This window comes from Exophiala dermatitidis (genome assembly GCF_000230625.1).
Source record: "Exophiala dermatitidis NIH/UT8656 unplaced genomic scaffold supercont1.3, whole genome shotgun sequence".
In the NCBI taxonomy this organism is placed as follows: domain Eukaryota; kingdom Fungi; phylum Ascomycota; class Eurotiomycetes; order Chaetothyriales; family Herpotrichiellaceae; genus Exophiala; species Exophiala dermatitidis.
This window is the reverse complement of record NW_008751648.1, coordinates 2,767,587-2,793,613: the sequence shown is the minus strand read 5'-3', so window position 1 is coordinate 2,793,613 and position 26,027 is coordinate 2,767,587. Positions and strand designations below refer to the sequence as shown.

Genomic DNA, 26,027 nt, shown 5'->3' with positions numbered 1-26,027 from the left:
ATTAATACATCTTTAGCGAAATTGCACCGTCTATGTAGGAGCCCGGGAACGACAACCGGGCTTGTTTCACTGCGTGCTCAACCAGGGAAAGTCAACGAGAAAACAAAAAGGGTGAGATGTACGCGGTGACATTGACGTCATACTGGGAGGCTGATTCAAGGCTCGGAGCGTTTCATGTGAATATGCCGAACCATACGATGGAAGTTTATTACCAGGATGAGCCTTAGGTATGATTCCAGGCGTGAAACAGTCGCCTTCGGGCATGACTTTCGCATGGTCCTTTTCCATGCAGGCATGAAGTCACGAATCTGGGAGGATCGCCCAGGGCGGAATGCGCATCCACCAACCAAGACGCCGGCGAACAGCGAAATGGTGTAGCGTTTCACACCAAAGAACGAAAGAGGTTTGGGCAGGCGCCAAAAGACCTGCTTCAGGTATGGCAGAGGGCGAAGGAGGCTCGTGAGAAGAGCGATCAGAAGGGCCGGCCAGTCCCCAAGTGTTGAGCTTGACTTGATCGAGGGGCCGCCACGCGTGCTACTACGTTTTATACTGCAAATGACGAAGTCTATGCGGGCCCTCGCCCGAAACTGGCCGTGCGCTCGATTTCTACCACTGTATATCAAGATGCCACTCAGGCTCATTGGGCGATCGGAGAGGATATCCGCTATCATCACGTGGAATAGTCCCTCGGCGTACCTTCCGTATGAAACGGCCCTCTAAATCATGGCCTAAAATTTTGTTGCGCTCTCGGTGCTGGCGGAGTTTGACATACTGTGTAGAACTGTGCAGGCTAATGCCAGTGCCGTAACAATCAATCCCTCTCGAGTTCGATACCACGGAAGGAAATTTTCGTGACCTGTCTTTTCTTCGAACAAAATGGCCAAGACAAAGACAAAATCACCGGGGAAGCAAAAGGATATCCTCCATTCGACCAACGCTCCGCTAGTCAAGTCCGCACCCAAACCATCCTCCCAGCGACCGGTCGAAGACCTTCTCACGGAAGCGGCTGAGCTACTCGAACAAGCCCAACCCGAGCGTGCCCTCCCACTTGCCGAAGAAGCCCTACGCAGACTAGAATCGGAACGACCACCCCAAAGCAATGGCCAGGATGCCGACATAGATGCCCTACTTCAACTAGCGGCTGAAGGCAAACCTACGCTCCCTGCAGCGCTGACCCTCACAGCCGAGATCCAGCTTGCCTTGGGCGATATCGATGCTGCCAGGAAAAGTTTCACACGCGTCACACAGCTCGACCCTGACGGGGCGCTGGTGAGCGCCGAGCCTTGGCTGGAGCTGGCACAAATATGCGAGGATGGTGGCCACGAGAGCATAGCGCATTTCGAGAGAGCGACTGAAGTTCTGCGGAATGAGATTGAAGTCCTCGAGGACGATGAGGCCAAAGCCCTGGGTCAGACCGCAAAAGTTCTGGACGAAAAGAGGGCCAAACTGGCAAATGCATTGTGCGCCATGGCCGAAGTCTACATGACCGATTTGAGTTGGGAAGAGGATGCCGAGCAACGATGTGAGGCGTTCGTCACGGAAGCCGTCGCAGTATGTCCCGAGCGCTTGAGTGCCGGTGTTTTACAGACCTTAGCGAGCGTCAGAATAAGCCAGACGAGGGTGGACGATGCGCGCCAGGCGTTGGGGCGAAGTATGGATATCTGGAAGGATGTTCCGCAGGAAGTGGATGACGATGAACGACGGCCTGACTTTGCTACCCGGGTGAGCTTGAGCAGACTGCTCATGGAAGTCGAGCAGGAACCGGAGGCATTTGCGGTCATTGAAGGTCTAATTCGGCAGGACGATGAAAGTGTCGAGTGCTGGTATTTGGGGGGCTGGTGCCAGGTTCTGATTTCGCAAAAGCCCGAAACTACCCCTGAGGAGGTGGCTAAAAGTCAGGAGACAGCTAAGACATGGCTGGACAATTGCCTTCGGTTATATCGCAAGCTAGAGTACGAGGATGAAAGATTACGGGATCATGCAGTTGAGTTGGTCCAGCAGTTGAACAAGATCCTTGGCGTTGAGGACCAGATGGACGATGACGATGCATGGGAAGATGAAGACGACCAGGAAGAGGATGTCGATGAGGATTTCGAGGTCGAGGTCGAAGTCGAGACCAATGGACAAGATGCCCATGGAGATGGGGATGTAGAGATGAGTTAAAACGACAAATAGAGATGAATGAACGATCTTCGACCCCAGCATGCCCCGTTTCCTTTTCCTTTTTCGGTCAAGAGCTCGCTCTTCAAGTGACAATCTCTTTATCTCTTGACACCCATATTCGAGCGTACTGTTTTGTCCTAAAAATGTATACTTTTTCCCATGCATCAAACGGGTGGTAATCCCGCCGCGCCGATTTAGGTTGACATCGACTGCCAGGAAGTGAAAGCCTTGCCAAAAGCGGCAGTGAGCCATGGCTGCAACAAGAGACCGTGCCGCTGAGACAGTTTCTGTACCCTGGATACAGTCGAGACAAGCCGTGGGGGCCAGAAATTTGGCAGCGCTCTTAACGAGTCCAAGTCCAATAATCAGACACCACTCTCCGCATCGAGCAGATCATGCACAGATATCCGTTGATGTCGGCTTTTCGTGCGTCCAGGCACAATCTCGAGCGGTCGGCGGGCGATAGAATATCGTGTCTCTGAGCAACCAATGTGCACGCTCTATCGGCGCATGACAAACATCAGTCAATGTGGGTGCCGTGATAAGCAGGACCCCGACTCAACGGCTTCGGAGCAGGGACCGCTAGCAACTGAGTATGCGAGCCCATCTCAGCTTCGTTCCACTTCTGAAAGGAAATTCCCAAGACCCCGCCGTAAAACCTGTGGAGCTTCCCCTCCCCCCGAGCGAGCCTCAGGGACGCTGCATCTGTGGAGTCGCTGCCTTGATTGGCCTTTCCTGTGGACGACTCGCCAGGTGCAGGACATGTACTCTAAGGGGAACCTGTCGCTAAGTCGTTCGGAACCTCAATCCCGAGGGACCAAGACGCTGGATCTGCGGCAGTCGGTCTTCGTCAAAGACCTTGAGATAGAAAGCATTGACAGTAATCAGTCTTCCTGCCATGCACTCTTTTTCACAACATCTCCTTGGGACCTGCTCTTCCCTATTCCGACATTGATCTTAGACCAGTCACGTTGCAGGGAATTATCCCTCTTCTCAGCCTCTTCCCTAGCACTCTCCAAATAGAATCTTCCACCTTCATAACATCCAAGGTAGAGACCACTGCCGATCGCGGTCCAACCTGCGCGAAGCAAACCGCCGCGGAACAGACCCCGCACACCCTCTCCAGCGAGTATCTCTCGTGCAACGGTAAGGCCACTTTTGCGCTGTCCCTGCACACCATGGAGAAGAAAGTTGGAAGACTTTGCTTTCAAATCTTGTTTCGGTCCGTCGTCACCAGACCCGGCAGCCAGCATGATTCGGGTCTTGACCACATCGATAGGAGTGGTGATCCATGCAGCGCCACTGCCAGCAATACCGGCGCTAAGGGCGGTGATCCTGGCCCGTTCAAAGATCCCGTCGACCGGCTGACCACCCTTTTTCTGTTGACGCTTTCCCATGAAATAGCCCTTCAATGATTCAAACACGGGAAACTGAAGTGCAGTGAAGGGCAGATTTCTCGCCGCCAATGCAGTATAGCCGCTCCATAATCTGGTCGGATGCTTCTTAAAATGTCTGAATACTTCAAAGGACGCCGCGCGGCTGCTACCGGCTCTCAGCATTTGAGCATTCTGCTTCACGACCTCGGCCGGCGTCAGGATGGCGCAGCTGACCAGCTCCGCGCAGCCACTTGCCACGGAATGTACAGCCGCTTGAGGAATATAAATCGTAGAATTCGGTGGTACCCATTCTTTCAGACCAAATTTTAAGGCTTCGTACGTAGTAAAGAAGGCGCCGGAAGAGGGGATTGTGATGAGGATGATCGGGCCAACGCCTTGGTATAATCCGCGGAACAGAGAACGGTTGAGCGTTCCATTGGTGTTCTTATACAGCTTCTTATAGTCCTGCGATTGGATGCGTGTCTTGAGAGTGTCTAGAGGGTAAACGAGTAGATCGACCGAGAAAGCAGCAAATGCGCCCGCCTGTCGGAAATGTAAGTTAGCATGCTGAAAGACCTGATGGCGGGGAGCGACCACTCACAAACCAGATATCGAGGTTAGTATTCGACGACATGGATAAGCAGGAATTTCAAAAGGAGAGCAGCAGAGAACAACCAAATGAAGAACGTCTATATACAGCACGCTAGAGAACTTGGGCCAGTATGGTTGACTTGCACTGTGGTGGTAGAAGAAGTATGGGGCGGATTGCCATTGACATGGAGAAAAATATCTTTATCAGATCAGATCAAATCAGATCGTGATGCATGACCACATATATTTCTTTCCCATCCTCCGAAGTCGGATATCTTGTCCGCCTTGACAGCGTTATAGCCCCTTGAAACCATCTACAATTGTAGACTTATTCATATAGAAGCATTTCCTCAAAACTAGGGGTTTGCAATACAGCACGATTCTCTCGTAATGTGTCTGAATGATCCTAGAGGTCACACTCCTCCCGTTTCCGTAGTAGCATGTTACAGTATTTGACTGAGGGAGGATCCTTCCGGAAGCCATCCCAGCCGTGTCGCCTTGGAAGGACAACAACCGCAGGTAGACAGATAGGCGTGAACACAGGCGCAGGACATAGACAGCAAAACAAAGAGTAAACTCCACCATCCACTTCAGTCTTCAATCTCCAACTTGAACTCCGTCTTCTCACCTCACTTCCTGCCCGGATTTGTATCAACTTCGGCAAACCTTCCTTTGCATCAACTACTTGTTGGATCACGTGCTTCGCCAAACCTTCCGCTTGTGAGGAAGCGCAGCCCGCAAAAATGTCCCTCCCTCCCACAAAGAAGAGTGGCTACGAACATGAACATGTCCAAGTGAGGAGCATCGACGACGACAACCTCACTGGTGAACAAAACAAAGTCAAATACACCAAACCAGTCGCTACATTCACCAGATACTCCGCCGACATGGCTACCACCGTTCCCCTTCCCGAGTAAGACAGACCGATCTTTGTTTTAGGATCTTTGCTTTTCCCCGATTTCGACCCACTGACTCTGTCGCAGGAAGGATGTTCCCATCAAGGCAGTCCAGCTCGAGGCGCTGGTGAGTTTCGACTACCCGGTACACAAATTGGACAATGAGGGATCGATCTGACCTGGAGAAACAGGTTGTCATGAAAGTCATCAAGCATTGCGCAAACCGCTTCCCAACCACTGCGACCGGCAGCCTCGTTGGCATGAACGTCAACGGCACTCTCGAAATCACCAACACCTTCCCGTTCCCCGTCGTCGATCTTCCTCCGGAGGCGCAGTATGAACAACAGCACTTCAACAGCGCAGCTGCGGCGCCGCGGGCAAAGTCAAACACTGCATACCAGGCCGAGATGATTCGCATGTTGCGCGAGGTCAATGTCGATGCCAACAATGTCGGTTGGTACACCAGTGCCAATCTGGGCAACTTCGTCAACACCAACTTCATTGAGAACCAGTACCACTACCAGAAGGAGTTGAATGAGAAGACCGTTGCGCTCGTCCACGATGTCAGCCGAAGCTCCCAGGGTATCCTCAGCATCAAGGCATTCAGACTCTCCCCCCAGTTCATGACTGCCTACAAGGAAAACAAGTTCACCACCGAGAAGTATGAAACCACTGCAAAAACAGGCAAGGAGACAATGCTAACACTTCAATAGCCTCCTCAAGTCGGGTCTCAAATACACTGATATCCTGGTCGAAATCCCGGTCACTGTCCACAACTCTCACCTCGTCAATACCTTTGTCCACCAAGTCCCACGCCTGCTCGCTTCCGGTGTCATGAAGGCTCCCAACTCTGTCGACGAGATTGAGAACAACCCCGTGATCAAGAACGACACCCTTGCGCCAAGCTTCGAGTCCTTGTCCATCAACATCGACCCATATCTGTCCCAGACCGCCGACAATCTTCTGGATTCTATCGAAACTCACCACGTCGAAGCCAACAACTTCTCCTACTACCAGCGAGCTTTGGCCAGAGAGCAGGCTAAGATTCAGCAATGGCAAGCTAAGCGCAAGGCCGAGAACGCTGCTCGTGCACTTTCGAAGCAACCCCCTTTGCCGGAGGATGAGTGGCAGAAGCTCTTCAAGTTGCCGACCGAGCCAAGCCGCTTGGAGAGCATGTTGAACAGCCGACAGGTGGAGCAGTATGCACGACAGGTTGATGGGTTTGTTGCAGCCACTTCTGGCAAGATGTTCGCCGTCCGTGGCAACCTTCTGCCCAACGAAGGAAAGGAGGAGTGATTATGATCAGGATCTTCTGGTTTCAAGCTGGGCTATGAGCGGCAGGAAATTGGTTCAGAAAGTCCAGCAGTCCCACTGAGATGCGTCTACATTGTAGTAGAGCGCCATGGACTGAATAGTGCTGGGCTGACATTGATGAGCTTGAAATGATGACCTGTACCCGAATTAGCATAGCATAGCAATCCACACTAGGGCAGGGCGTTTGGCGTTTTTGCTGCTGGAGGCCTCGAATGCAAGAGGCATGCTTGGGTTGGATTCCGGGCGGGCACCGTGGCTATCATGATGGAATTCAAAAGTTATGCTGGAGCGCTTCTCCTACGGATCAAAAATAGACTGGGAAGTTGAATTGTCGCAAGCCTTCAAAGACGAAGCGGGCGATGGGTTGGGAGGGACTCCGCCGTCGAAACAAAAGAACATGTCAGAATGAAGGACGATGGGCAATGCAAGGCATCGAGCACATATGTTGTCTTCTTTTCCGAGAAGACGTGTGCAAAGATCCGTCTATCGGTCCTTTGTCTTGGAGGTCTTTGTTGTCACATTCTCTTATCGTCGAGTCGCGACGAGTGCAGCACAGCAGTATAGTGGATGGCCCCTCGACCTGGGCCATCCTGTATCGCGAGATGTAGAACCTCAGGAACTCTGCTTCCTCCTTCCGCTTCCCATTCCGTTTTCACCTGTGAATGCGCAATATAACCACCTGCACTGGCTTCAAACCTCTTGTAATGCCCGCTTCTGCGCTGAATATCTCCCCAAGAAGAAAATCAGCATGGCGTTGCCCCTGCGAGGCACTCTTTTGGCCCCATATTCTTCGCCGCTGCCACTTGGAATAGTACTCAGACGCCGGCTTAAAGATCGGGGATCGTACCCGAATCATCAGTCTCCCCAGCCACGGGTGGGGGATGTCCAGGCCAACTGGGACCCTTTCGCTTTTCAACAGCACATTCCTGTAACACGCCAGTCTGCTTGACCTCAAATCCAGAAGATAACCGTCCGACAAGATTCTGTCTCTGATTCGGTCGCCCTTCAGAATGCATTCCTACCCTTGAATTTCCGCACTGATCTTCTTCTGTTGAAGTCTTGTTAGACTTTGTGCAAGATAGGTGGGTTACAGGTCCTCATCCTGCACACTGCAGCCGGCTGCCGAAGTCCTCATTCTTGGCGAAAGCCGTTGGACTTCGAACATGATGCTGGGCCACTGTAACTTGGATGCGGTAAGTTCGGATATGTAACAGAGATGACAGGACCAGCAGCATTGAAGATATACTGCAGATCTGACTATCGACAGAAGAGATGATGGCGGCTCGGGCCTGGCCGAATCACTAATAAACGAGAAGACAAGAGCTTGATTCAACTTAGTTCTGTTATGCAATGTAAGCACTGCGTCCAGCAACGACTCAGCCTTGAGTATGGGAACTGCCAGTGTGCGGTCTTCTGGATTTTGTGTTCGTGAATATCCTAGCCTCGAAACTTTCATTTTGTTCCCAAAAGAGCTGTCCTCCCGTGTCTTTAAAGCTCGCTAATAGAGCTCCCACTGGTCAATCACTTCAAGCACCTGTCTACTTCTACCGGGGTCGAGGACGAAGGAAGGGGTTTGTTGGGAGGAGACTTGAGTGTCAAGAAGGGAGGACCGCCGATTAACAGGTACTAGTAACATGGTGTAGGCTGAACGTGTGGGTCGATGTTGGCGGGCTGGATTGGGCTCTATACCGCAGTCAGGGAAGAGAACAGATAGATATCATACAAGAAAGGGACGAGCGGGCAAAGCATGGCTCGTATTCGTGCAGACCACGTTTCCTTGTTCAAAGGTCAGATTGCTGTACAGAGGGAAACAAGAACGACAGGATTGGTACTACTAGTAGTAGTAAGGTCTGCAAGTCTGAGAGGGATTGAGAGAGCCTGAGATGCTCGGGACAGGTTGTTAGGAGCAACCTGGGGCTTTCCAAGGTTCAAATTCTTAGGGACTGTAATGCCTGCTGCAGGTGCTCAGTGACTGCCCCGGGGAAATTTAGGCGCAGTTTCTGCTCCAGGGACCAGAGCTGCCTGCGCCCGTCACCTTTGAACCCAAAGCCCGCGAAGTGCACCTCGCTCAAGCTTCCACACATTTGCAATGCGACTCGATTGCTGCTGCACTCCCCAAGCTTCAAATGAAGAATATACTTGAGATTGTTGTATGTACTGTAGTATGGCAATCATGTCCAATTGAAATGAATTCTCTTTATCGCCCAAAAAGGGCTTTCTAGGCCATCAAACGCCGTCTGCACGCCTGCGGTTCTCCGTCCCGCCTCTGAACGAGACACCCTCCTCTGGGGGCAGCGAACTGACCCCAGAAAATCTTCGCCACCTGAGACTGAATGCCACACTCAACCAGGGCAAAGAAAAGGCAACAGACTTTCGATGCCGAACCACACACTAGCAGCAGGGCTGTGCATAGTTCCAACACGGTCGTCGGTCAGTGAAGGTTGTCAAAGCTGTTGTGCACCACTCTGCTTGTGGATCCCGTGCATCGCAATGGATCAGTGGATGCCAGAGTTCAAACAGCAAGGTTTGGCAACGTGCGGTTCGGGGTCCATCATCCATGGCCACTACCGACTTCAAAGGCCACCGTGGCAGCCTTTGCAAGCCACGGCTCACCCCAAAGTTGACACCGGTCATTGGTTCCGCTCCAGATCGACCTCTCTCACTGTACAAGGCCGTTGAGTAGAGGGACATGGCTAGTTCCAATTGCGAGCTTCTGCAGTTTGGTCGGCATCTCTCGTTCTCCTCTCTGTCTGAGAACCCGAATTGAGCAACTGATTCTGGGTCTGCTTCTTCTGGCTTGACAATTGGGCAGAGAGTTTGCCACTGGTCTTGTTCGCTTTGGCGGCTCGTTCCTAAGAAGTTGAAAGGTTAATGCGGGTGCAAAACTACCCCTGCTTTCAAATCGGGCACACGCATTGCAAGGTCGATACTGTAGCTTGATCCACTCATCGCTAGGGACCCGCTCCGTGGCGTGATCCACGAGAAGGACAGCAGGCAGCTCTTCCTGGAGTTGGCTACCAAAAACTGTCAGTGTCGGGGCTTACCTCTGCTGCTCGTGCCGCAGCACTCCTTGGATCGTCCGGCCCTGTAGGCCGCTCCACCCCGCCCAGAGTCCTGCCGGGAGTGCTCGTAGTCACCTTCTGGGGGACAGGAGCAGAGCTGGGCTGATTCTGTGCCGGTGTACTTGATCCGACTGTCCTCCCAGGGGTGGAGAAGTGATCGGGCTCATTGGCCGACCTCGAGCAGAGGTTTCCCATCGATGCCGGGTAGTGGGGCTGAGTTCTGATTGTGCAGACAATGGCACTGATAAAAATGTCCGTAGCGTACCACAGAGAAAACTTGGGGGAACTGAGAATAAGATACCTTATGCTTTTGCAGCGGTTCGAAGGAGTGGAGTGGGTATAGAACACAGGACACTGGATTGAGGTCGAGGTAAGATGCTGAATGGCAGGTCGGTTGAACGTTGAACTGCGGCGGAGTTGGACGTGGTCGACCTTTTGAAATGCTTGGCGCCTTATGGCTTGGCCGCGGGGATCAACACCATGAGTTTCTGAATCGCCATGTAATGACCGTATTAGCAGCGGATTTAGGTGTGCAGGTGTTACCAAGGTATTTATTACTGCAGCCTGGGTGACACGAATCCGCCATGAAGTTCAAACAGAATACAGAATGATTGGCCAGATGGCCCCAGCCTGAGTGCCCATGCCTAACTTGTAACGGCAAGGCTGCGAAACTCAATACCCACCACAGAGAAACCCCAGTATCCTGTCCACTATTGTTGCCAGCTCTACGCCTCCATACGAGGCTTCACTACATGTAAGGAAATACCGTTGCAATGCAAAAGGTCGGCGGAAATGGATTGTGTTCCCAAACTCTGTTAGTCCAGCCGTGGTGTTTGTGGTTGGCGCTCGAGATGGCCACAATGTCACCGCGTGCTAGCGACGAAAAGGTCAAAAGCTTAACCAGCAGAAACTGAGTGCTGAACCAGCTCCTACGTGTCCCCTGGTCACCCATCTGTCCAATGCCAAGGTATCCACTGACTGCCATTGTCCGTGCTTCCAACTGTCTTTTTTCGGCAACTCGCAAACAGTGATGGGTCGCATTAGCTTCCAAAACAGCAGACTCCGTTCAGTCACACTTCACCATATGCCCAAATCCTGCAGATCTCCTTGGTTTTGAATTGCTGGAGTCAAGCGTCGGCGAAGTGTCGTTGCTAGCGAGGTCATGAGCACGGATATTGCATGGACTTTCTCCCCGAAGCCTCAGCCAAATCGGAACCCTGAGTGGCCAATATCTTGCACCGAAGGCAGGAAACAGAAACTTCCCAGGAGCCCAAGGTTTGTAGCAATGGTGAAGGTTGAAGTGGACACTAAGATGTATCACCCAGGTGTTCATCTTAGAAGCTCTGTCAATCGACAACCCGCCGGAACAGGGAAGTGCACTGCCAACACCGAACCTCAGTGATGAGAGGGAGTGTTCCAGCGACCACTCAGGTGGATACCATGGCAGGAGTACTCCTTACACCCCTGCACGTTCCTCAAACTCAAAGATATCACGTCTGCTTCAGCAAAATCGTCATTGCATTTCCCAATTGTGGATGCCGTTTGATGTTGCACCCTTTGGTTTTTGAAGTATGTTCAGCTTTAGATTCATGAGCCACCCCGGCGTGTCCGAGAATAGCTCCTGCAGAGCTCGGAAAGCTCATCTTTTCAGGTATAAGTTGTGCCTTCTCAAGTGCTCACACGTTTATCTTCCTCCTGCATGCTCCTTCCTTGGCCCCATAGGACGCAGCATACAGCTCTCACCACAAAATCTTCAACACTTCAGCACACACAGCACAGAACACCACACATCGCCCAGCATATAACACGGACCACAGAATCTCTCTCCGCTCTCCTCCCTCCCTCCAGCACCCTCGCACACATTGAAGCGGAAGACGCCAGATAAACAACAGCTTCAACCGAATTTACAGGGTAAGTGGCACTCCATTTGCATATCGAAAATCTCTTCATATCTCTGAAGAGCTAGTTGCTTTTCCGGATGCCATTGTTTCTGAGCAAAAGCTGACACCGAGTTGTGACCGACAGGAAGCCTCTGGTAAGATGGCCGGGAAGGCCTTCTCTTGTGGGCAGCCTGGCTGCAATGGCGAGTACACCTCAAAGGGTGCACTCGCCAGCCATACCAGGAGCCAGCATGGTGGCAGGAAGCTCTCGTGCCGGTATTGCCCCAAACAGGTAGCTAATGCTACCAATCTCCGCAGGCACGAGAAGACGTGCGAGAAGGGGCCCGCAAATGCCGTGCACACCAAGTACGTCTGTGCTTGGCGTTCCTGTGTCTTTTCCGGAAAACGGAAAGACAACACCAAGAGGCACATGGAGGCATGTGCCAAAAGGCCTGCTCATATGGGGGATGAGCTCCCCGAGCCAATTATGGTCCTTCCAGAGGGCCAAGTGGGTGGCGTCTTGCCAGACGTCACTCAATGGCAGATCGGAGAGCCCCCGGTCCTGCCTCAGTCGCGGGGGCAGGGAGAGGAGGCAGGCGCGGAAGCCGCGGGGCTTCCAGGATTCCCCTTGAGGGGGCAAGGCCCTGTCGCAGCATTTGCTGCCCAGGAGCCGGTTGCCCCCTTGGGGGGTTTGCAGGAAGGGCATGATGCCCTTCCGCAATTCGACCTGGATGCGCTGCTCGCGGATCCGGAGCTGTTTCCAGAGGGGTCTGTTGCTCCTTTGGGTCTGCCGGAAGGGCAGCATGCCCTTCCACAATACTTCAACCCCCAGCAGCGAACAGATGCTACGGGGCTGCTGCCGGAGGGGCAAACTGCTCCTCCGCAATATGTCAACCCGCAACAGCTGTTGCTTGTTGGGGGACGGTTTCCCGGGGAATATGGCACTCTTCTCGGGAATAGCGCTCAGGGGATGTCGCTATACAACGGCATTCCCCAGGGATGGGCCGGGGGGCACCCTGACATCAACGGTCGGGGCTCAGCGTTCCTCGGCCAGGGGAACTGGAACCTCTCTAAGAGGTTCGTCCCCCAACTTCGTGCATTGTAGAGGCAACAACGCCTTTTATATGCTCTCCCTGGCTCAGGGTCGTCTGCAGGTCACAGCAGGGCCCTTACTGAGCATCAACTTGAAGCACCAGCGCCAGACTGAGCTGCTATCAAGAATATAAGCGCCAGCAACATTGCTGAGACAGCTTAACCGTTGTTGTCAGTTCGGTACCTGCGGAGGAGTCCACTCCAGAAGCTCGCAAGCTTCTGGTCGATTAAGTTGGGTCATAAGACGGAGTGACCTCGATTGATACAATCAGATGCAGACAGCAGCATCGATTAGTTGATGTCGTCGGCATACCGCAACTTATGATCACTCCTCAACAATATCTGAGTCGCCCTTCATCAGACATACAGGGTTGTTCTGTATTGCTTTGTCCAACAGCAAGTACATCGCAGTATCCCTTAACAGACTCTGAGTCACGTACGGGCGGCCAACAGAGCTGTTTGTTCCTCTCGCCGACACCCACTCGAGACCGCACTCCGCTTTGAGTGTCTCACGTTGCCCATGAGTGACCAGCGAAGCTGATCTAAGTGCAACCAGGCAGAGGGCATACTGGGGACCCTTGTCATAGTCTCTAAGCCATCAGTCCATGGCCCTCACATGTGCCAATCTTCATACCGAGAAGCACTCTTCGTACAACACTCCTTCACGACACCTCTACGACCCTTCCTGGGGTACCTGTGGACCGCCAACAGAGCTTCCACAGTGCTGATCAGTACCCACCCCATCAGGAGCGTCTCTCCAATACCATGTGCACATCCTTACCTGTCGAGCAGCGTTGTCTCCACCTCTCGCTGCAGTATACCGCACCACACTCTCCCCACAACCTCTGAATCACCTGCTCGCGGCCGCCAGAGCTGTCATTGACCCACAAGGCTTGATCAGCCTCCCTTACCAACACGAACAACCCACAAACCAGGGCTCGCGCCTCTGCAGAGGTCCAGTTCCATAGGAGGGCATCTCACTAACCTATGGTCGTTCTACTTCCTGATTACTCCCCCATTGCCTCGACAACAACCCGCGTTTCTCATTTGCTCACGCGCAGACGCGTCTACCTTTATCCTAGGGAAGAGGGTGGCTGGGCGGCTCCCTGGGATGCTTTTCTTGCTTGTCAACAACAAGATTATCCCATCTACTCGTCAACCATCTCATCACGACGATCCGCCAGCAACACTCCCTTCAGTTGTATCCTGGGCAATTGGGTGGCAGGTAACTTTCTCCTGTGCCTTTCGCTTCATCCATAGGCACAACGAACAGCTTCAGCAACCTTCTATAATCCGAACAACTCCGGTCCTTGACTCTCTGGGCAAGAGGGTGGTTGGGTGGTGCCCAGAGAGTCCTTTCAACACCTAACACACACTGCCTTCGGGAACCAGTTGTCTAGTGCATACGCATAGCAGGCTTACCGATGCGTCTCCAACAGCCAATACATACATCCAATCTTGACTTCATCGCCAATGCCCTTCATCCAATCACTGCTTCGGGTGTCCTGTTTGACATTCCGAAGACAACGGATCGGCATTTAGCCACGCCTGAGACCCCTTCATAAACGTCGACACGATACCAGTCCATATGTCTGGGGAATGTGGCACGACGTGTGCATGCCTGTGTCACGCCTGTCTTTCGCTTCCACTAGCAGCACCATCTCAATGTCGACGGCATACCATCCTCGGCTGCTAACCTCATCCCTGTATTTCTATTATCTCCTGGGCAAGAGGGCGGTTGGGTGGCAGCCCAGGAGACCATTGCCACGTTATTGTCACCATCCTTCTCAGCAACCGATCCCTGCAAAAGATTCTCGCCGCTCGGCATGGCTCGTAGCCACATTATCCTTCATCAGCCCACTGTCATCGGCCAACAACCTCTCGAGTAGGGTCGTACCGATCCTAGTTCTAACCCAGAGCAACTTCCTGAGGAGCGGGTTGGTGGGCGGTGCTCAGGAACTCTTTCCAGCTTTTTCTCCTCTCTTATCAGCAGATACAGCACTTGCAGTGCGATTCACAATGCTAACATCTTGATTGGTCCCATTATCTTCAGCATTGTTTCCTGGGCAGTGGGTGGGTGGGTGGTGCCCAGGAAACTTTTGTGGTACAACTCAATCCTTTGATATGGCTCTCATTGCCACTGGCTACTGTCCCAACCGCTTATCCACACACCTGACAAGCTACCAAGTCATCACCGCTACTCTAACCATATGGTCGACGCCCAATTTCTGGACGTTGTCGACCTGGTATACGATTCCAAGGCGTTATATCGCTCAGACCCTAACAGCGGCACCAGGTTGCTAGACTTAAATCAGTCTCGTGTCGAGCAACATCTCTTGGGCAAGAGGGCGGGCGTGTGTTGCCCAGGAGAGCCGAACTCGTTTGATTACGACATCTCTCATTCCGACGTGGTGCATTGTCACCGACCCTACATTCAGTCGTTCGCGCTGAGCAGAGGCTGGCGCCCGCACTAACGCCCCTCTAGACTTGGTAGCCTCCTGCTCTCGGTTTCTCGTCGCTGACACCATCATTCTCGAGAACCTCACATTTGAGATCGTACGCTCGCAACCGCGAAGCCGTGGGTCTCACTAGCACCACCTCCACGCACCAGCTTTGCCTTACTACCTTCTCTCGCTCCATCGACCAACTCGATACCTCTGACTAACACCCCTCCTACCTCGACCACTGTATTGCTTCCACCAATCCCCCAATCCAATCCCCCAACACAAGCCAATCCCATTCCCACTTATTGCTGTTGATCGTCGACCTGTCCATGTCGAGCCATGATCGCAGCGCGCTGCTTTGGTCTGGTCAAGAAAGTATGACCATTCATCGCCGCCACTGCAGGTCTCATGCACAGATTGAACTCACCCAGAGAGATCCTTTGTTTCCAATCGATATGGATATCGAAGACGAGTATATTGGGCACATGTAAACAGATCATTGAGCTGTGGATTCTTTTTTGAGACGTGACACTGTTACCCAGTCGGATCTATTTCTTTGAGCGGGCCAAGACCCAGCTCAGCTTGGAGAGGGCACAAACATGTTCTCGTCGTCTTTATCATTCCAACACTCATTCTTCAGACCTTCCAGCAGACCCTTGTAGGCCCTTTTGCGTTGCGGCTGTCTTTGGCTCTATTTCCTTCGATGGCTCTTCGAAATCTCAGCAGACCCTGTAAGTCGCTGATTTCCAGATCAGTGAACGCTACTACTGTTCACAACTCGTTTACGAGGTATGGATGCCTGCTGTTCGATGGATGAAGAGAGCAAATTGACGGGCGAGTGAACCAGGTGGCCTGGAGAGGATAAGGGGGTGGCATTGGGGAGTTGCCAGACTCCGAGTGTCGAGGGCATGCAATACTAATAGCTTTGTCCAGTATATGGGGGTTGATCCGGGTAATCGTTCAATCGAGTGTCTAACTTTGACAAGAGCGAGGGGTGAAGTGGACAGTACTTAGGGACATAGTCTTCAATGTAGATACTCTAGGCTACTCCAATGTACAATATCAGTTGTCTTATCTCAGGATCCCTCTACCGTAGCCCCCTTTCTGAACAGGCTCGTTACAGCAAAAACTCCTTCATCCCAGTGTTCATAAATGTTGAATGTAGTCATAACTCAACCGTCCAGTATGTTACAGTCACCAGCCACCGCCGCTCATGCCTGCAATCTGAGCAATCCGTTCTGTATCGCTCAGCTTGCCATTTGCCTTATTCTTGCCCACATCACTTTCGACCTGCCGGAAGGTCGTGTAGGCAAGCTTCTCCAGCGGCACACCGACCAATCCGGCCCAGTAATGCAGCAAATCTTGAACGTCGGAAACATTTATGCCGTTGATGACGTTCCCAGGAGTATCGAGAGAATTGTTGTCGTTGTTATTGGTGTGGTTGTTGTTGACGTGTGGAGTGTCAGATGTACCATTGACAGCAGCAGTGGAAACATGGCCATTCGTCATGTTGACATCAGGATCATTATCTTTGGCATTGTTGTCGTCGTGATCCTGCATGTTCTCATCGAAATCGGAATCGAAATCAGACTCAGCAGAATAATAAGCCTCGTCAACGCGTTTCAGCCATTCTTTTTGGGCTTGCGGAGTCACTGGCGTAGTAGTGACTTGTTCGCCCCTAGTCTGCGGCAAGATACCCGCGACATCGTCGACTTTAATCTGACCTCCGCCGTTCGTACAGCCGCCTGGACAAGCCATGACTTCGACGTAAGCGTAGTCAGCTGCTCCTCCAGTGGCGGCAGTGGCACGTCTCGCGGCACCAGGGAGTCTAGACTGTTTTGCCGGCTTGAGCTTCCTCACCAGATTTTGAATATTTCGAAACCCGTAGTATCGCGCACATTTCATCAGTGTTTGGGTCCCGTCGGCAGAGAATAAAAAGTACTCGACGACATCGGCGTTGCGACCTCGTTGAATGGAGATTGTGCTGCCGGGGTGGTTGGCCTGTTCGGTGGCCATGATGTGGTATAAGTAACCGCCTGACGAGCCTGCGTTGGGCGATTGTTCGGCCCGCTGCTGCCGCCGACGGGGCGAAGGAAACAAAAAATTGGATATTCTGGCGTCGGGAAAGGGTGGTTGTTCGAGAGGTGTAAGTGGGAGTGAAGAGAGTTGAATGTTACGGGCTTCGGCGAGAGATAGGAGTTCGCGCGAGGTGATGACACAGTCGACGTCGCGAACCGGTTGGGTAGTGGTTTGGCCTTGTTGTTGTGACTCTGGCCGCCACCACCGATCAGTGAGTTCTTCACGACTAGCTTCGAGTTTCTTATCAAAGCACGGCATGATAGCCAAATGCCAGATTTGCGACGGATGGATCCCCAGAGTCTTGCTCAGCACCGACTTCAACAGTGTTCCTGAGAGGGCCTGTGGAGATTTCAAGGACGATAAATGCGGTAGCACGTGAGGATGTGTTTTTTCGGCGTAGCAGATCCAGCCGGGACAAGCGGAGGTCAAGACTGGTCTTTTTTTGTTGGAGAGAGATTCGGACACTTCCTCCGCCCCCAGTACCAGACATGCTTCTCGTAGCTGGTTCGTGTCAACCACATATGTAAAACTGCTGTTGTGTGCGCCGCCTATCCGTAACCCCTGTGCGCCAGACAGAAATTGTTCGATCATGAAGCCGGCTTTTCGTTCGGAGATGCCGTATGTTGCGGCCAGACTTGCCCGGACCTGCGGGCTGACGCTGGCGACGAACAGTTTTGCATTTTGAGGTATGGGTGTTGAGGTATGGGCATGGTTGATATGACCGAGGCCGTTTTTTGATTGTTGTTGAAGAAGATTTTGGATGTTGAGAGATTCGTATGAGTCAAGAGTATTGAGGACTTCGGTATGTGATTGCAAGGACACGAGGACGGCTTCGGCGGACGTGACGCAGCCTGAACACGCGAGGCAGTCGGTTAACGAGATGGACGCGGGCGCAGGGTTCTGCGCCGCCACTTTGTCTTCGGTGGTGACTTCGTAGGGGTTGTAGTCTTCTTGCTTGGGTAGAGTTTCGACCGGTTTGATGCATGCGACGCCGGGCGAAATGAAGTCGTTCAAGTCGTCCGCGCTGAGGATGGCGCTCATGGTATGGTCGTCGCGAGTGGCGAGGCGAAGCGACCGCGGCCGAGAGGAAGTGGAATCTTTAGAACACTTTACCGCCCTGAACAGATAGATGACTGAACCCTCGTCCAATCTTTAAGGTAGGTATCTAGGTAGTCAATGGTTTGCAGTCTGAAGAGAGTTGGCTTCGCAGAAAGGCTCGTTCTGAGGATTAATAATTATTGTACAGTCGCCGTGTTCGAGGCCGGTTGTCGGAATTTTGGTCAAGTTTGTTGGAGCCGCAGCCGCAGCCAGATTGACGTCTTTCCGCGGCTCCACTGCCGATGGCGGGTGCGCTTATCGATAGCCGATACTGACTAATCGACGAGGCTGGCCAGTCAGGAGCCGACCAATGCAAATCCTTCTTTTTGGGTAAGTTGGCACGAACAAATATCTTCTCGTTCATAGGAGGATCATGCGTCGACAACTATCTGCTGCGAGTGCATGGATCGTAGCAGCAAGTTGAGTTGTAGGACTGATCTTGGTCCATATCCCGGCCTTGGAAACGCTGCTGTGGGGGCATTGGAACCCACTAGCCTGTCCTTCTTCCTAACCCCTTCTCCCTATGGGGCACTGAAAGCTTTTGGGATGCAGATTATTCTTCTATGATGGCAAGCGCACGATTTTGTCACTAAGCTGAGGATTGAGGGCAAGGACGGCCTATGACGGGATGCATGACGTCTACCGAGACAAATCAATGTCGGCAAGGAAAGTATATGGCTGCAAACACCACGATGAACTCATTATCTGGCTTTGACGCCCCAAGTTGGGATTCTGCCTGCCATGATGCGTTCGGACTAGCTATTTGAGCACGCCTACCTGACTTCTTGCCGCATGCAGCATGCCTCACCGTTCTCACATAGAAAAGGCTCCGAAAGCAAGCGACTCTGCCCACCACCCTTCCACTGAGCGACGCCACCACAATCTTTCCACTTGAACGTAAGTGACAGCGACTGTGCTTTTGGTCGACCCATCTCAAACCTCCACACCATCCAAGAACTTCGTGAAGATATTCAAGTTTGGATCTCTTCCCCGGCTGAGAACAGCAAAGACGACATCCTCCCACCAACCCCTGGAGAATTCATCCTCCTTGAACACCGCTTCCCACATTTCACAGACTCGATTGGCCGGATTTTCAAAGACACCGCAGCCGAATTCACCCAGCACGAGTTTGCGATGATTGTTTCGAATCGCCGTGCGAAGAATGACACGCATCTTTTCCTTCATGAGCTCTCGATCCTTTTCCCTGGCATAGTCCAACGAAGCGGTGATTGGTGCCGTTCCAGGCACCTTTTTTGTTGCAGGCTTATGGATTGCCGCTGCAGAAATGACGCTGATGACCGGAAGTTGGCGCGGGTCACGACAGTCGAACAGAAGGTGGCCGTTGGTAAAGCTGCTTCGGATGACAAGCACGGTAGGTGAATAGATGACATTATCCTCGGGGATGGGGTACAAGCCATACTTGAGAGTGCGGGCAAGAGAGGTTCTGTAACAGAGCTCTTCCTCCTGTGCAAGCGACCCAGTTCGAAACCCACCGCCTGCACGTTTTGCATTGGCCATGTTCAGGATGCAGATCGGAGGGTCGTTTGCCAACGCGTTAAGGGACATCTGAAGTGCGGCGTCAATGGTGTCGCTGTCGATGACTCGTATCTTGGTCTTGGGCAGATTGGGACACTTGTCAACCAGATTCAAGGGCTGCTGGGCATATCGGAAGCCATCGGGTCGAGCATCGGGTCGGGTAAGCAAGAGTCCGGGTACGACACTGAGTGTCTCTCTAGCACACTCTGCGAGGCCCATCTTCTGATGTGTTTGCTGCTCCGAAAGAGGCTTTTGTTGTTGTATTTTGGCAGTGGTTGTCTTTGATGAGGGAGGCTTTTGTTGCTGCTGTTTGGCAGTGTGAGTCGTTGTACTTGCGATTCCATATGCACTTGGAGGGTAGTTTAGAAGATGGCTGCCTGTCGTCGAGTATTGTCGTATTGGGGTCGGCCAAGCCGGCGTTTGCCAAGTGAGCGAGTGCGCAGGTTTTTCTTTTTCCATGCTTGCATTGAGGGGTCGAGGCTGGCCGCCACTGGCACCCGGCTGTGAGCATTGTCGTTTTGGCGCTGGCGCGGACACAGACTCTGACTCTGACACTGATGCTGTGCCTGGGTCGTCGACTTCAAGTTTGCGCTTGTTGTTCTCTGTTGTGTCCATTGTCGCGGATATAATAGAGTGGTAATTATTGTTTACCATACCTAGGGTAGTAGCAGGAGTAAGAAAAGTGTCGCGGTCAATGATACTTGTAGGAAACAACAATAAGGCTGTGCCCCACTGCCTGCGACACTGCATTCTGCAAGGCTGCGACTGCCTTGGCGTGATTGGTCAGTAGTGAAATACCAATAGTGTCACTGCGAGCAGCCTTATATTCACTTTATAGTACACGCCCGCGATTATCACTGCCCGTTGTTCACTCCACTAATTACTGCTGAACTGTACAAGCAGCCCGCCTCATTTCACAGCAGTCAGCGAAACTTGAAAGTGAATACCTCCAGAAAACCCTCCAAGTTACCTTAACTCAAGTCCCTCTTCTCTCAGCCATGGATCTCGACGAAACAATGACGACGTCAACCACCTCCACGCCCTCCCCCTCCGCATTCCAAGACACCGGCGATATCGACGTCGACGAGTCCTTCGACGACGACACCCCCAACAATCTACTTCCCGACAACCCGGCTGGTCCAACTAACGGCCAGCACCAGCACAATCATCCACGCACCCCTCCCCCGGCCAACGACCACCTCAACGCCGCTGCGCCCGGCGAACTCTCTCCACCTCGATCACAGCCGAATTCGCAGAGTAGCGGTACCGATGGTGGACCGACGACCAATCTTCTGAACGGTGGTCGGGCAAATACATCGGCGGCCAGGACAACAAGACAGTCCACACAGATGGCGGGAACTCATCGCGAGGATGCCAATGGTGGTGGTGGTGGCGGCGGCATACAGTCAGACCAAACGGAGCAGGATGAACGGCCGGGATGGGGATGGAAAAACAAGAAAGCACAGGAGGATATGCAGCGGGCGTGGGATAGTATTGTTGATCGGGATTTTAGTCTCAAGGAATATGGCGATGTGGTCATGCAGGGAAAGGCGCAGTTGGGGCAGTAATGATACGAAAATGGGAGATCATCAGGCGGTAATTGATAGTTACGGCGCACACTTGCTTGCTACATGTTGAGGGCGTTTGGGCAGGCACTTAGGTAGCAGGGGAAAAGCAGACTTCATTGATGATTAAACGACGGATGGCTTGATGCTACCGTCATCATCAAATTCCATCAACTGGGTGCATAATCAATCAATCTGTGTTGGTTTGGTGTTGATTTCCTTTTGCGCATGGTAGTTCAATCGCAAGGAGTCAATCTGCTTTGCTGGGAGCAGCCCGTAGATGGTGGCAGCTCGTTATGTACCTCAGGGTACTACCTAGGTAGTATCATGAAACCCGAGGCTGACCGGTCACTCGGTGTCCCGACAATCCTATCCTTCGCATTCCTGCACGCTGTTCTCCACCCTTCTTGACTTCTCTCAGTCTGCAATACGCAGGGGGTCGCAAGGTTGAGCCGATGTAAGCGCTGAAAGGTCGAGTCGCCACTGGTGCTCGATATGATCTCCGTTGTAAGAGTACAGTAATTGGTCGTGATGAGGAGGTTAAAGAGCTGCCCTGTCATCGGGCTTTTCAGAGAGCAGCAACCGACAAGGCCAGCCTAACGCCAGCGTACTTCGGGATCTGTTCACGGGTGTTGGTCGAGGTGTTTCCCGGAAGTCATATAAGCCGCATCGCATGCAGTATGGCCATGGTAATCTGGCAGGCCGCTCTTCCGTGTGCCAGGTCAAGTCAAACACTGCAAGCCAGACCAGACTGCTATGCAGCAATACGCCGAAAATGGCCGCAGTCCACAACTCGCATGTTGGACCTCGCAAAGCCACCGCGAAACCCGAGTGGAGTGGAACACAGCGCCATAGTGCTGACCCTGTTAACAAATTCAGCACTGCTCCGGATATCCTGTGGCACGGTGTTGTCCGTCCGTTTTTCGCTTTTTTTTAATCGTCCGCATCATCCACCTCACTTCTTCCCACTCGGCGCCAACCCCGGAACATTACTATACCGCTCATCTCTCTCCGTCTTGAAAAGAATCTGACACCAAAACTCCTTCGCATCAGCATCCCACCAAGTCCAATATCTCCCTTCTCTTCTGTCAATTTCCCGACTCTGCAACTTAAACCCACACGTCTCGTACGGCTCAGCCGCAACAAGCAAATACTGATAATCTCGATCCGGCTCTTCGACCTTCTGCTCAAAGGCACTCATGAACCGCACGCGGGGCTGCACACCCGGTGCGATTTCCGGATACAGAAGCTGAAACAACAGCCCAACCTGGCGAGTAAGCGGATCCCGGATCTTGGTGATTTTGTAGCCCGGACGACCAATCTTGACCACGTTTTTGCGCACTTGTACTCCCATCATGCCGGGGAGCATTTGGTTTCCGTCCTTTTGCATTTCTTTCTGTTCCCGCGCCGCCCGCCGCGCCAGATTGGTCTGGTGCTTGCGCCCCTGCGTGTGGGCGAGGTATGATCCATCGTTCTGGTGGACCGTCAGACATAGTCGGCATTCGAATGATCCAACGTGGTTTTTGAAGAAGTAGGGGTCTTTGTCTAGGTCGATGGTCTCCAAAGCTAGTTTTCGAAGTCGTTCGCGTCGGTCTGCGTTGGTGGCTGAGTGCGAGGCGACGCCGCCGCCGCCGAATTTCGACCCGGCGCGGTTTTGGTAGTCCATTTTTGCGGACGACTAAGATGAGCCAGATAGTAGTAGTAGGAGTGTAGAGTGTCAGTCGGATCAAGTGTCGCAACGAAGATGAGATGCAGTGGTGGAATGGGTGGATGAAATTGCGAAAGTTGATGGTCGTGGTGAAGTAGTTGGACAGTTGTAGTACTGAAGTTCAGAAACGCCTCGGAAGAATTTCCCTGGCCAGCCTTGCCTCCGCAGATTACAACTCCACAGCTTGGACAAGGCTGCGAGGACCACTCCAACACCTCCTCCAGTCCCATACAACACTGCATTTGCACATACAGTAATTACCTACTACCATATCAAACCATGCACTTGAAGTAAGCCATATAGAATCAAATACAAATCTTTTCCTTCTCATAATGGCGGAATCATTCTATACCTCCTCGTCAACACCGGGCATCGGCGTTCCTGTTCCCGCGCCATCATCTCCTATACCCGCATCCCCAATCGCTCCGAATATGGGCGCAGCAGCAACAGTAACACCGACGCCTCCTCCCCCTCCACCCAAACCTACAGGTCCATCACATACTATCAACTTGAACGACACCGCCGATCCCAGTCTCCCAAGACCGCCATCAGCACATCCCTCCTCGACACCAACACCTAGCATCCCGAACCCCTCAGCAACACAGCCAGGCACAATAAACTCGCCTCGTCCGCCTCCCCCAATCCCAACAACAGCCGCACAATCAGGACTGGGGTCATCTACGCCTGTCCTCCCTCAAGGACAACAAGCGCAGCAATATACTCCGATACCGCCTCCGTCGTTGGCCGATCGCTGGATACCCAAACAACTCGAAGACAAGCCCATCAAGGAACTCCATCCACTTGTCAACAACCCATCCCTTCTGGCGTCCTTGGCCACGACTCATCCTTCATATGCCTCCTCGCTCGTCCCACTAGAGTCGGCCATCCAGGCCAACATTCAGCTGGCCCAACAAGTGTCACAGTTGGAAAGCCAATTACGGCAACTGCGCGATGAAACCGCTCAATTGCTTCTGAATCATACTTCCCTACAGAGTCAGTGGAGGAGAAAACAGAGTGAGATGGACGATGCATTGGAGCCTTGGGGCCCGAGGCAGATGTATCAGCGGTTGGTGGCGAGCATTGGTGAACAAGAAGCCGTGCTGCGAGCCATTCAAGAAAGCTTCATGGAAGGGAGCTACGATGGCAATACGGGCGCGGATGGAAAGGCCAGTGAGAAGGAGGTGACTGACTGGGTTCGTAGGATCCGAGAAGGTGCTACAACGCTGGCAAAGAGACGGGAAATGCGAGCTCGCTGGGACGAGGGAAGAGTCGGTGGATGGAGATGAACACTATCAATAGTCTGGAATTGCATCTAACCTAATAACGACTGCTCTGTCTATTCGAATCCGTCAATCCCATGACAACCAAGGCCCGATTTCTACAGGACAAGAGCCAGACCCAGGCATGCAATAGCGCCCAGCGTGCTTGAGTAAAATGCCATCTCGGTGAATCGAGCCGATGCGGCATTGGAGCCCTGGTCCGAGCTGGAAGTATCTTGCAGGTGATTTATCGCTTTAGAAGCGGATTCAGCGACTCTCGATTGGGACACTGCCAACGCAGAGTTGGAGGATGCCAGGACGGATTGTAGGCTTGCAGTTGTGCCAAGGCCCAAGTCACCCAAACTGGTCGCCCTGCGCGACTCGCTGCTGGCGGTTCTGGAAAGTGCGCTAGCAAGGTCTGCTTGTGAATGAGCAGCGCGGGAGAGCGAACTGATCTGAGATTCATATGACCTGATGCTTGATATCCAAGCGTCAACGGTAGGATCGCTGCGACGCACCCTTGCCGGCTTGTTGACGGTCACGGTAGGCTCGTCCGTTGCCCGAGCAATCAACGTGGCCGGAATTGTGATGGTGGAGTAGTAGTTCTTGATGTTCGCCGGCAAGTCCTCATACTATTGAGGGAGCACGTTGCCGGAGAATTCCTCAGCCAAAGACTGCGCAACAACATTCGGATCCCCATTGAGCATGGCCTGTTGGACCGCACCGGGCATTGCAGATGCAAAGACATCGCAAATGCGAAGTTGTTCTGAGTCCTCCTTCCCTGCCGGCACGACAACGACGCCAGAGAAGCCCTGGTCCGGCGTGGAACGTGCAAGGAGCCCCTGTTGGGAGAGAGGGCCACCAGCCCTATCCTTGTCCGGCATGGATTCATGGGGGCATTCGACGAGTTGAATGATGCAGTCTTGATCCATGTTGCAAACCTCATCAGCTTCCCCAGCAGACGGCAGCCCTTCTAGACACTTGGCAAAGGCTAGGATATTGCCACAGACTTCGGATGAGGTCTCCAGTTCGAAGCACGCACAGTCCGTCTCAGTGCTTTTTCCTGAATTCCCATCTCTTATGTTTGCATAGGCGAGGACATGCTGAAGTTGAAACGGACCATGAACTCGACCGCGGGTCACACATGCTGCCGGAGTAAAGTTGTTGCAGTTCATCTCGCTCTGCAAAGCATTGTCTTTTTGTGATGCCAGTGATGCTGGTATCTCGGCCAAGATGGCAAGGAGAAGAAGAGCTTTGCCGTGCATCTTGAGCTGAGGACCGGCTGTCGAAGGAATAGGCAGACTGGAAACAATTATGATTGAGGAGCAATACAAGGAAGATAAAGAGCGGATTCAACTGCAGCTGACAGCCACTCACAATCAATGCCTCACCTAAGTGCTGTCGATGATAAACGTATGCAGAAGAGCGTAACATTGAACATGAAGAGGAACAACCATTATTAAGGATGAGCACAAGGTGGGAGGCACCTTCCTTGCGTAGGCTCCTTCCACCCACAACTTACAGAGTGCGTTGCATGCAGTGCTACCGTCCTCGCCAGCGATGTCAACAACACATGGACGACCTGGGCAACCGCTCAAGGAGGAAGCCACGGAGGCAGCAAAGGAGATGAGAGTTTCTCCGGACATGAAAACCCCGCGATGTACATCATCTCGGCCGAGACGACATCGCCATGGTCTGGACACAGAACACGCAGGGACATCCAAGACTTCTAGACGAGGCCGAATAGACGAGATCAAACAATGAGGTCAATCAATAGTAGGTACCTAATAATCATGAGCTCGGTGTTCCGCGGAGCTCGCGGGCATAAACCCCTCGTGTACTGGGCGCCCAGCGGGATGACGGAGTTTAGATAAGATCAGAAGATAATCGAAGGGTCCTGATCATCAGGTGCTGTGTGGCGATTGGCTGGCAACGCACAAGGCTGCAGCCGAGTGAGATAATTC

General features: G+C 52.7%; 12 protein-coding genes across 12 annotated transcripts; 5 read left to right on the top strand and 7 right to left on the bottom strand.

Annotated features, from left to right (window-relative positions):
• The first annotated feature begins 220 nt into the window (after nt 1-220).
• On the top strand, nt 221-2,204 carry HMPREF1120_04004 (NAD-dependent histone deacetylase SIR2). The gene has a single exon (XM_009158103.1). The coding sequence runs from the start codon at nt 877-879 to the stop codon at nt 2,161-2,163; it is 1,287 nt and encodes a 428-aa protein (XP_009156351.1). The 5' UTR covers nt 221-876; the 3' UTR covers nt 2,164-2,204.
• On the bottom strand, nt 706-4,724 carry HMPREF1120_04003 (MC family mitochondrial carrier protein). Its single transcript, XM_009158102.1, has 2 exons — nt 4,141-4,724; nt 706-4,082 (listed from the first exon to the last, which is right to left on the bottom strand). Exons 1-2 carry the CDS (start codon nt 4,171-4,173, stop codon nt 3,048-3,050), a joined length of 1,068 nt encoding a protein of 355 aa, XP_009156350.1. The 5' UTR covers nt 4,174-4,724; the 3' UTR covers nt 706-3,047.
• A 149-nt stretch (nt 4,725-4,873) lies between these two features.
• HMPREF1120_04002 (eukaryotic translation initiation factor 3 subunit H) lies at nt 4,874-6,977 on the top strand (the record flags this gene model as incomplete). The annotated part of the gene is made up of 4 exons (XM_009158101.1): nt 4,874-5,043; nt 5,114-5,153; nt 5,218-5,687; nt 5,740-6,977. 4 exons carry the CDS (start codon nt 4,874-4,876, stop codon nt 6,320-6,322), a joined length of 1,263 nt encoding a protein of 420 aa, XP_009156349.1. The 3' UTR covers nt 6,323-6,977.
• HMPREF1120_04001 (uncharacterized protein) lies at nt 6,465-7,871 on the bottom strand. Its single transcript, XM_009158100.1, has one exon. The coding sequence runs from the start codon at nt 7,794-7,796 to the stop codon at nt 7,428-7,430; it is 369 nt and encodes a 122-aa protein (XP_009156348.1). The 5' UTR covers nt 7,797-7,871; the 3' UTR covers nt 6,465-7,427.
• Nucleotides 7,872-8,001: 130 nt separating this feature from the next.
• HMPREF1120_04000 (uncharacterized protein) lies at nt 8,002-9,946 on the bottom strand. Its single transcript, XM_009158099.1, has 2 exons — nt 9,385-9,946; nt 8,002-9,192 (listed from the first exon to the last, which is right to left on the bottom strand). The coding sequence occupies exons 1-2, from the start codon at nt 9,595-9,597 to the stop codon at nt 9,034-9,036; spliced, it is 372 nt and encodes a 123-aa protein (XP_009156347.1). The 5' UTR covers nt 9,598-9,946; the 3' UTR covers nt 8,002-9,033.
• Nucleotides 9,947-10,145: 199 nt separating this feature from the next.
• On the top strand, nt 10,146-15,898 carry HMPREF1120_03999 (uncharacterized protein). The gene is made up of 4 exons (XM_009158098.1): nt 10,146-10,677; nt 10,728-10,971; nt 11,054-11,313; nt 11,428-15,898. Exon 4 carries the CDS (start codon nt 11,443-11,445, stop codon nt 12,385-12,387), a length of 945 nt encoding a protein of 314 aa, XP_009156346.1. The 5' UTR covers nt 10,146-10,677; nt 10,728-10,971; nt 11,054-11,313; nt 11,428-11,442; the 3' UTR covers nt 12,388-15,898.
• Nucleotides 15,767-18,162, bottom strand: HMPREF1120_03998 (ferredoxin hydrogenase). The gene has a single exon (XM_009158097.1). The coding sequence runs from the start codon at nt 17,936-17,938 to the stop codon at nt 16,013-16,015; it is 1,926 nt and encodes a 641-aa protein (XP_009156345.1). The 5' UTR covers nt 17,939-18,162; the 3' UTR covers nt 15,767-16,012.
• A 502-nt stretch (nt 18,163-18,664) lies between these two features.
• On the bottom strand, nt 18,665-20,212 carry HMPREF1120_03997 (uncharacterized protein). The gene has a single exon (XM_009158096.1). It carries the CDS (start codon nt 20,183-20,185, stop codon nt 18,929-18,931), a length of 1,257 nt encoding a protein of 418 aa, XP_009156344.1. The 5' UTR covers nt 20,186-20,212; the 3' UTR covers nt 18,665-18,928.
• Nucleotides 20,213-20,376: 164 nt separating this feature from the next.
• Nucleotides 20,377-21,485, top strand: HMPREF1120_03996 (uncharacterized protein). Its single transcript, XM_009158095.1, has one exon. The coding sequence runs from the start codon at nt 20,530-20,532 to the stop codon at nt 21,097-21,099; it is 570 nt and encodes a 189-aa protein (XP_009156343.1). The 5' UTR covers nt 20,377-20,529; the 3' UTR covers nt 21,100-21,485.
• HMPREF1120_03995 (uncharacterized protein) lies at nt 21,016-22,903 on the bottom strand. Its single transcript, XM_009158094.1, has one exon. It carries the CDS (start codon nt 22,760-22,762, stop codon nt 22,052-22,054), a length of 711 nt encoding a protein of 236 aa, XP_009156342.1. The 5' UTR covers nt 22,763-22,903; the 3' UTR covers nt 21,016-22,051.
• A 233-nt stretch (nt 22,904-23,136) lies between these two features.
• HMPREF1120_03994 (uncharacterized protein) lies at nt 23,137-24,090 on the top strand (the record flags this gene model as incomplete). Its single annotated transcript, XM_009158093.1, has 1 exon — nt 23,137-24,090. The coding sequence occupies one exon, from the start codon at nt 23,137-23,139 to the stop codon at nt 24,088-24,090; it is 954 nt and encodes a 317-aa protein (XP_009156341.1).
• Nucleotides 24,082-25,826, bottom strand: HMPREF1120_03993 (uncharacterized protein). Its single transcript, XM_009158092.1, has one exon. The coding sequence runs from the start codon at nt 25,326-25,328 to the stop codon at nt 24,696-24,698; it is 633 nt and encodes a 210-aa protein (XP_009156340.1). The 5' UTR covers nt 25,329-25,826; the 3' UTR covers nt 24,082-24,695.
• Between the last annotated feature and the right edge of the window lie 201 nt (nt 25,827-26,027).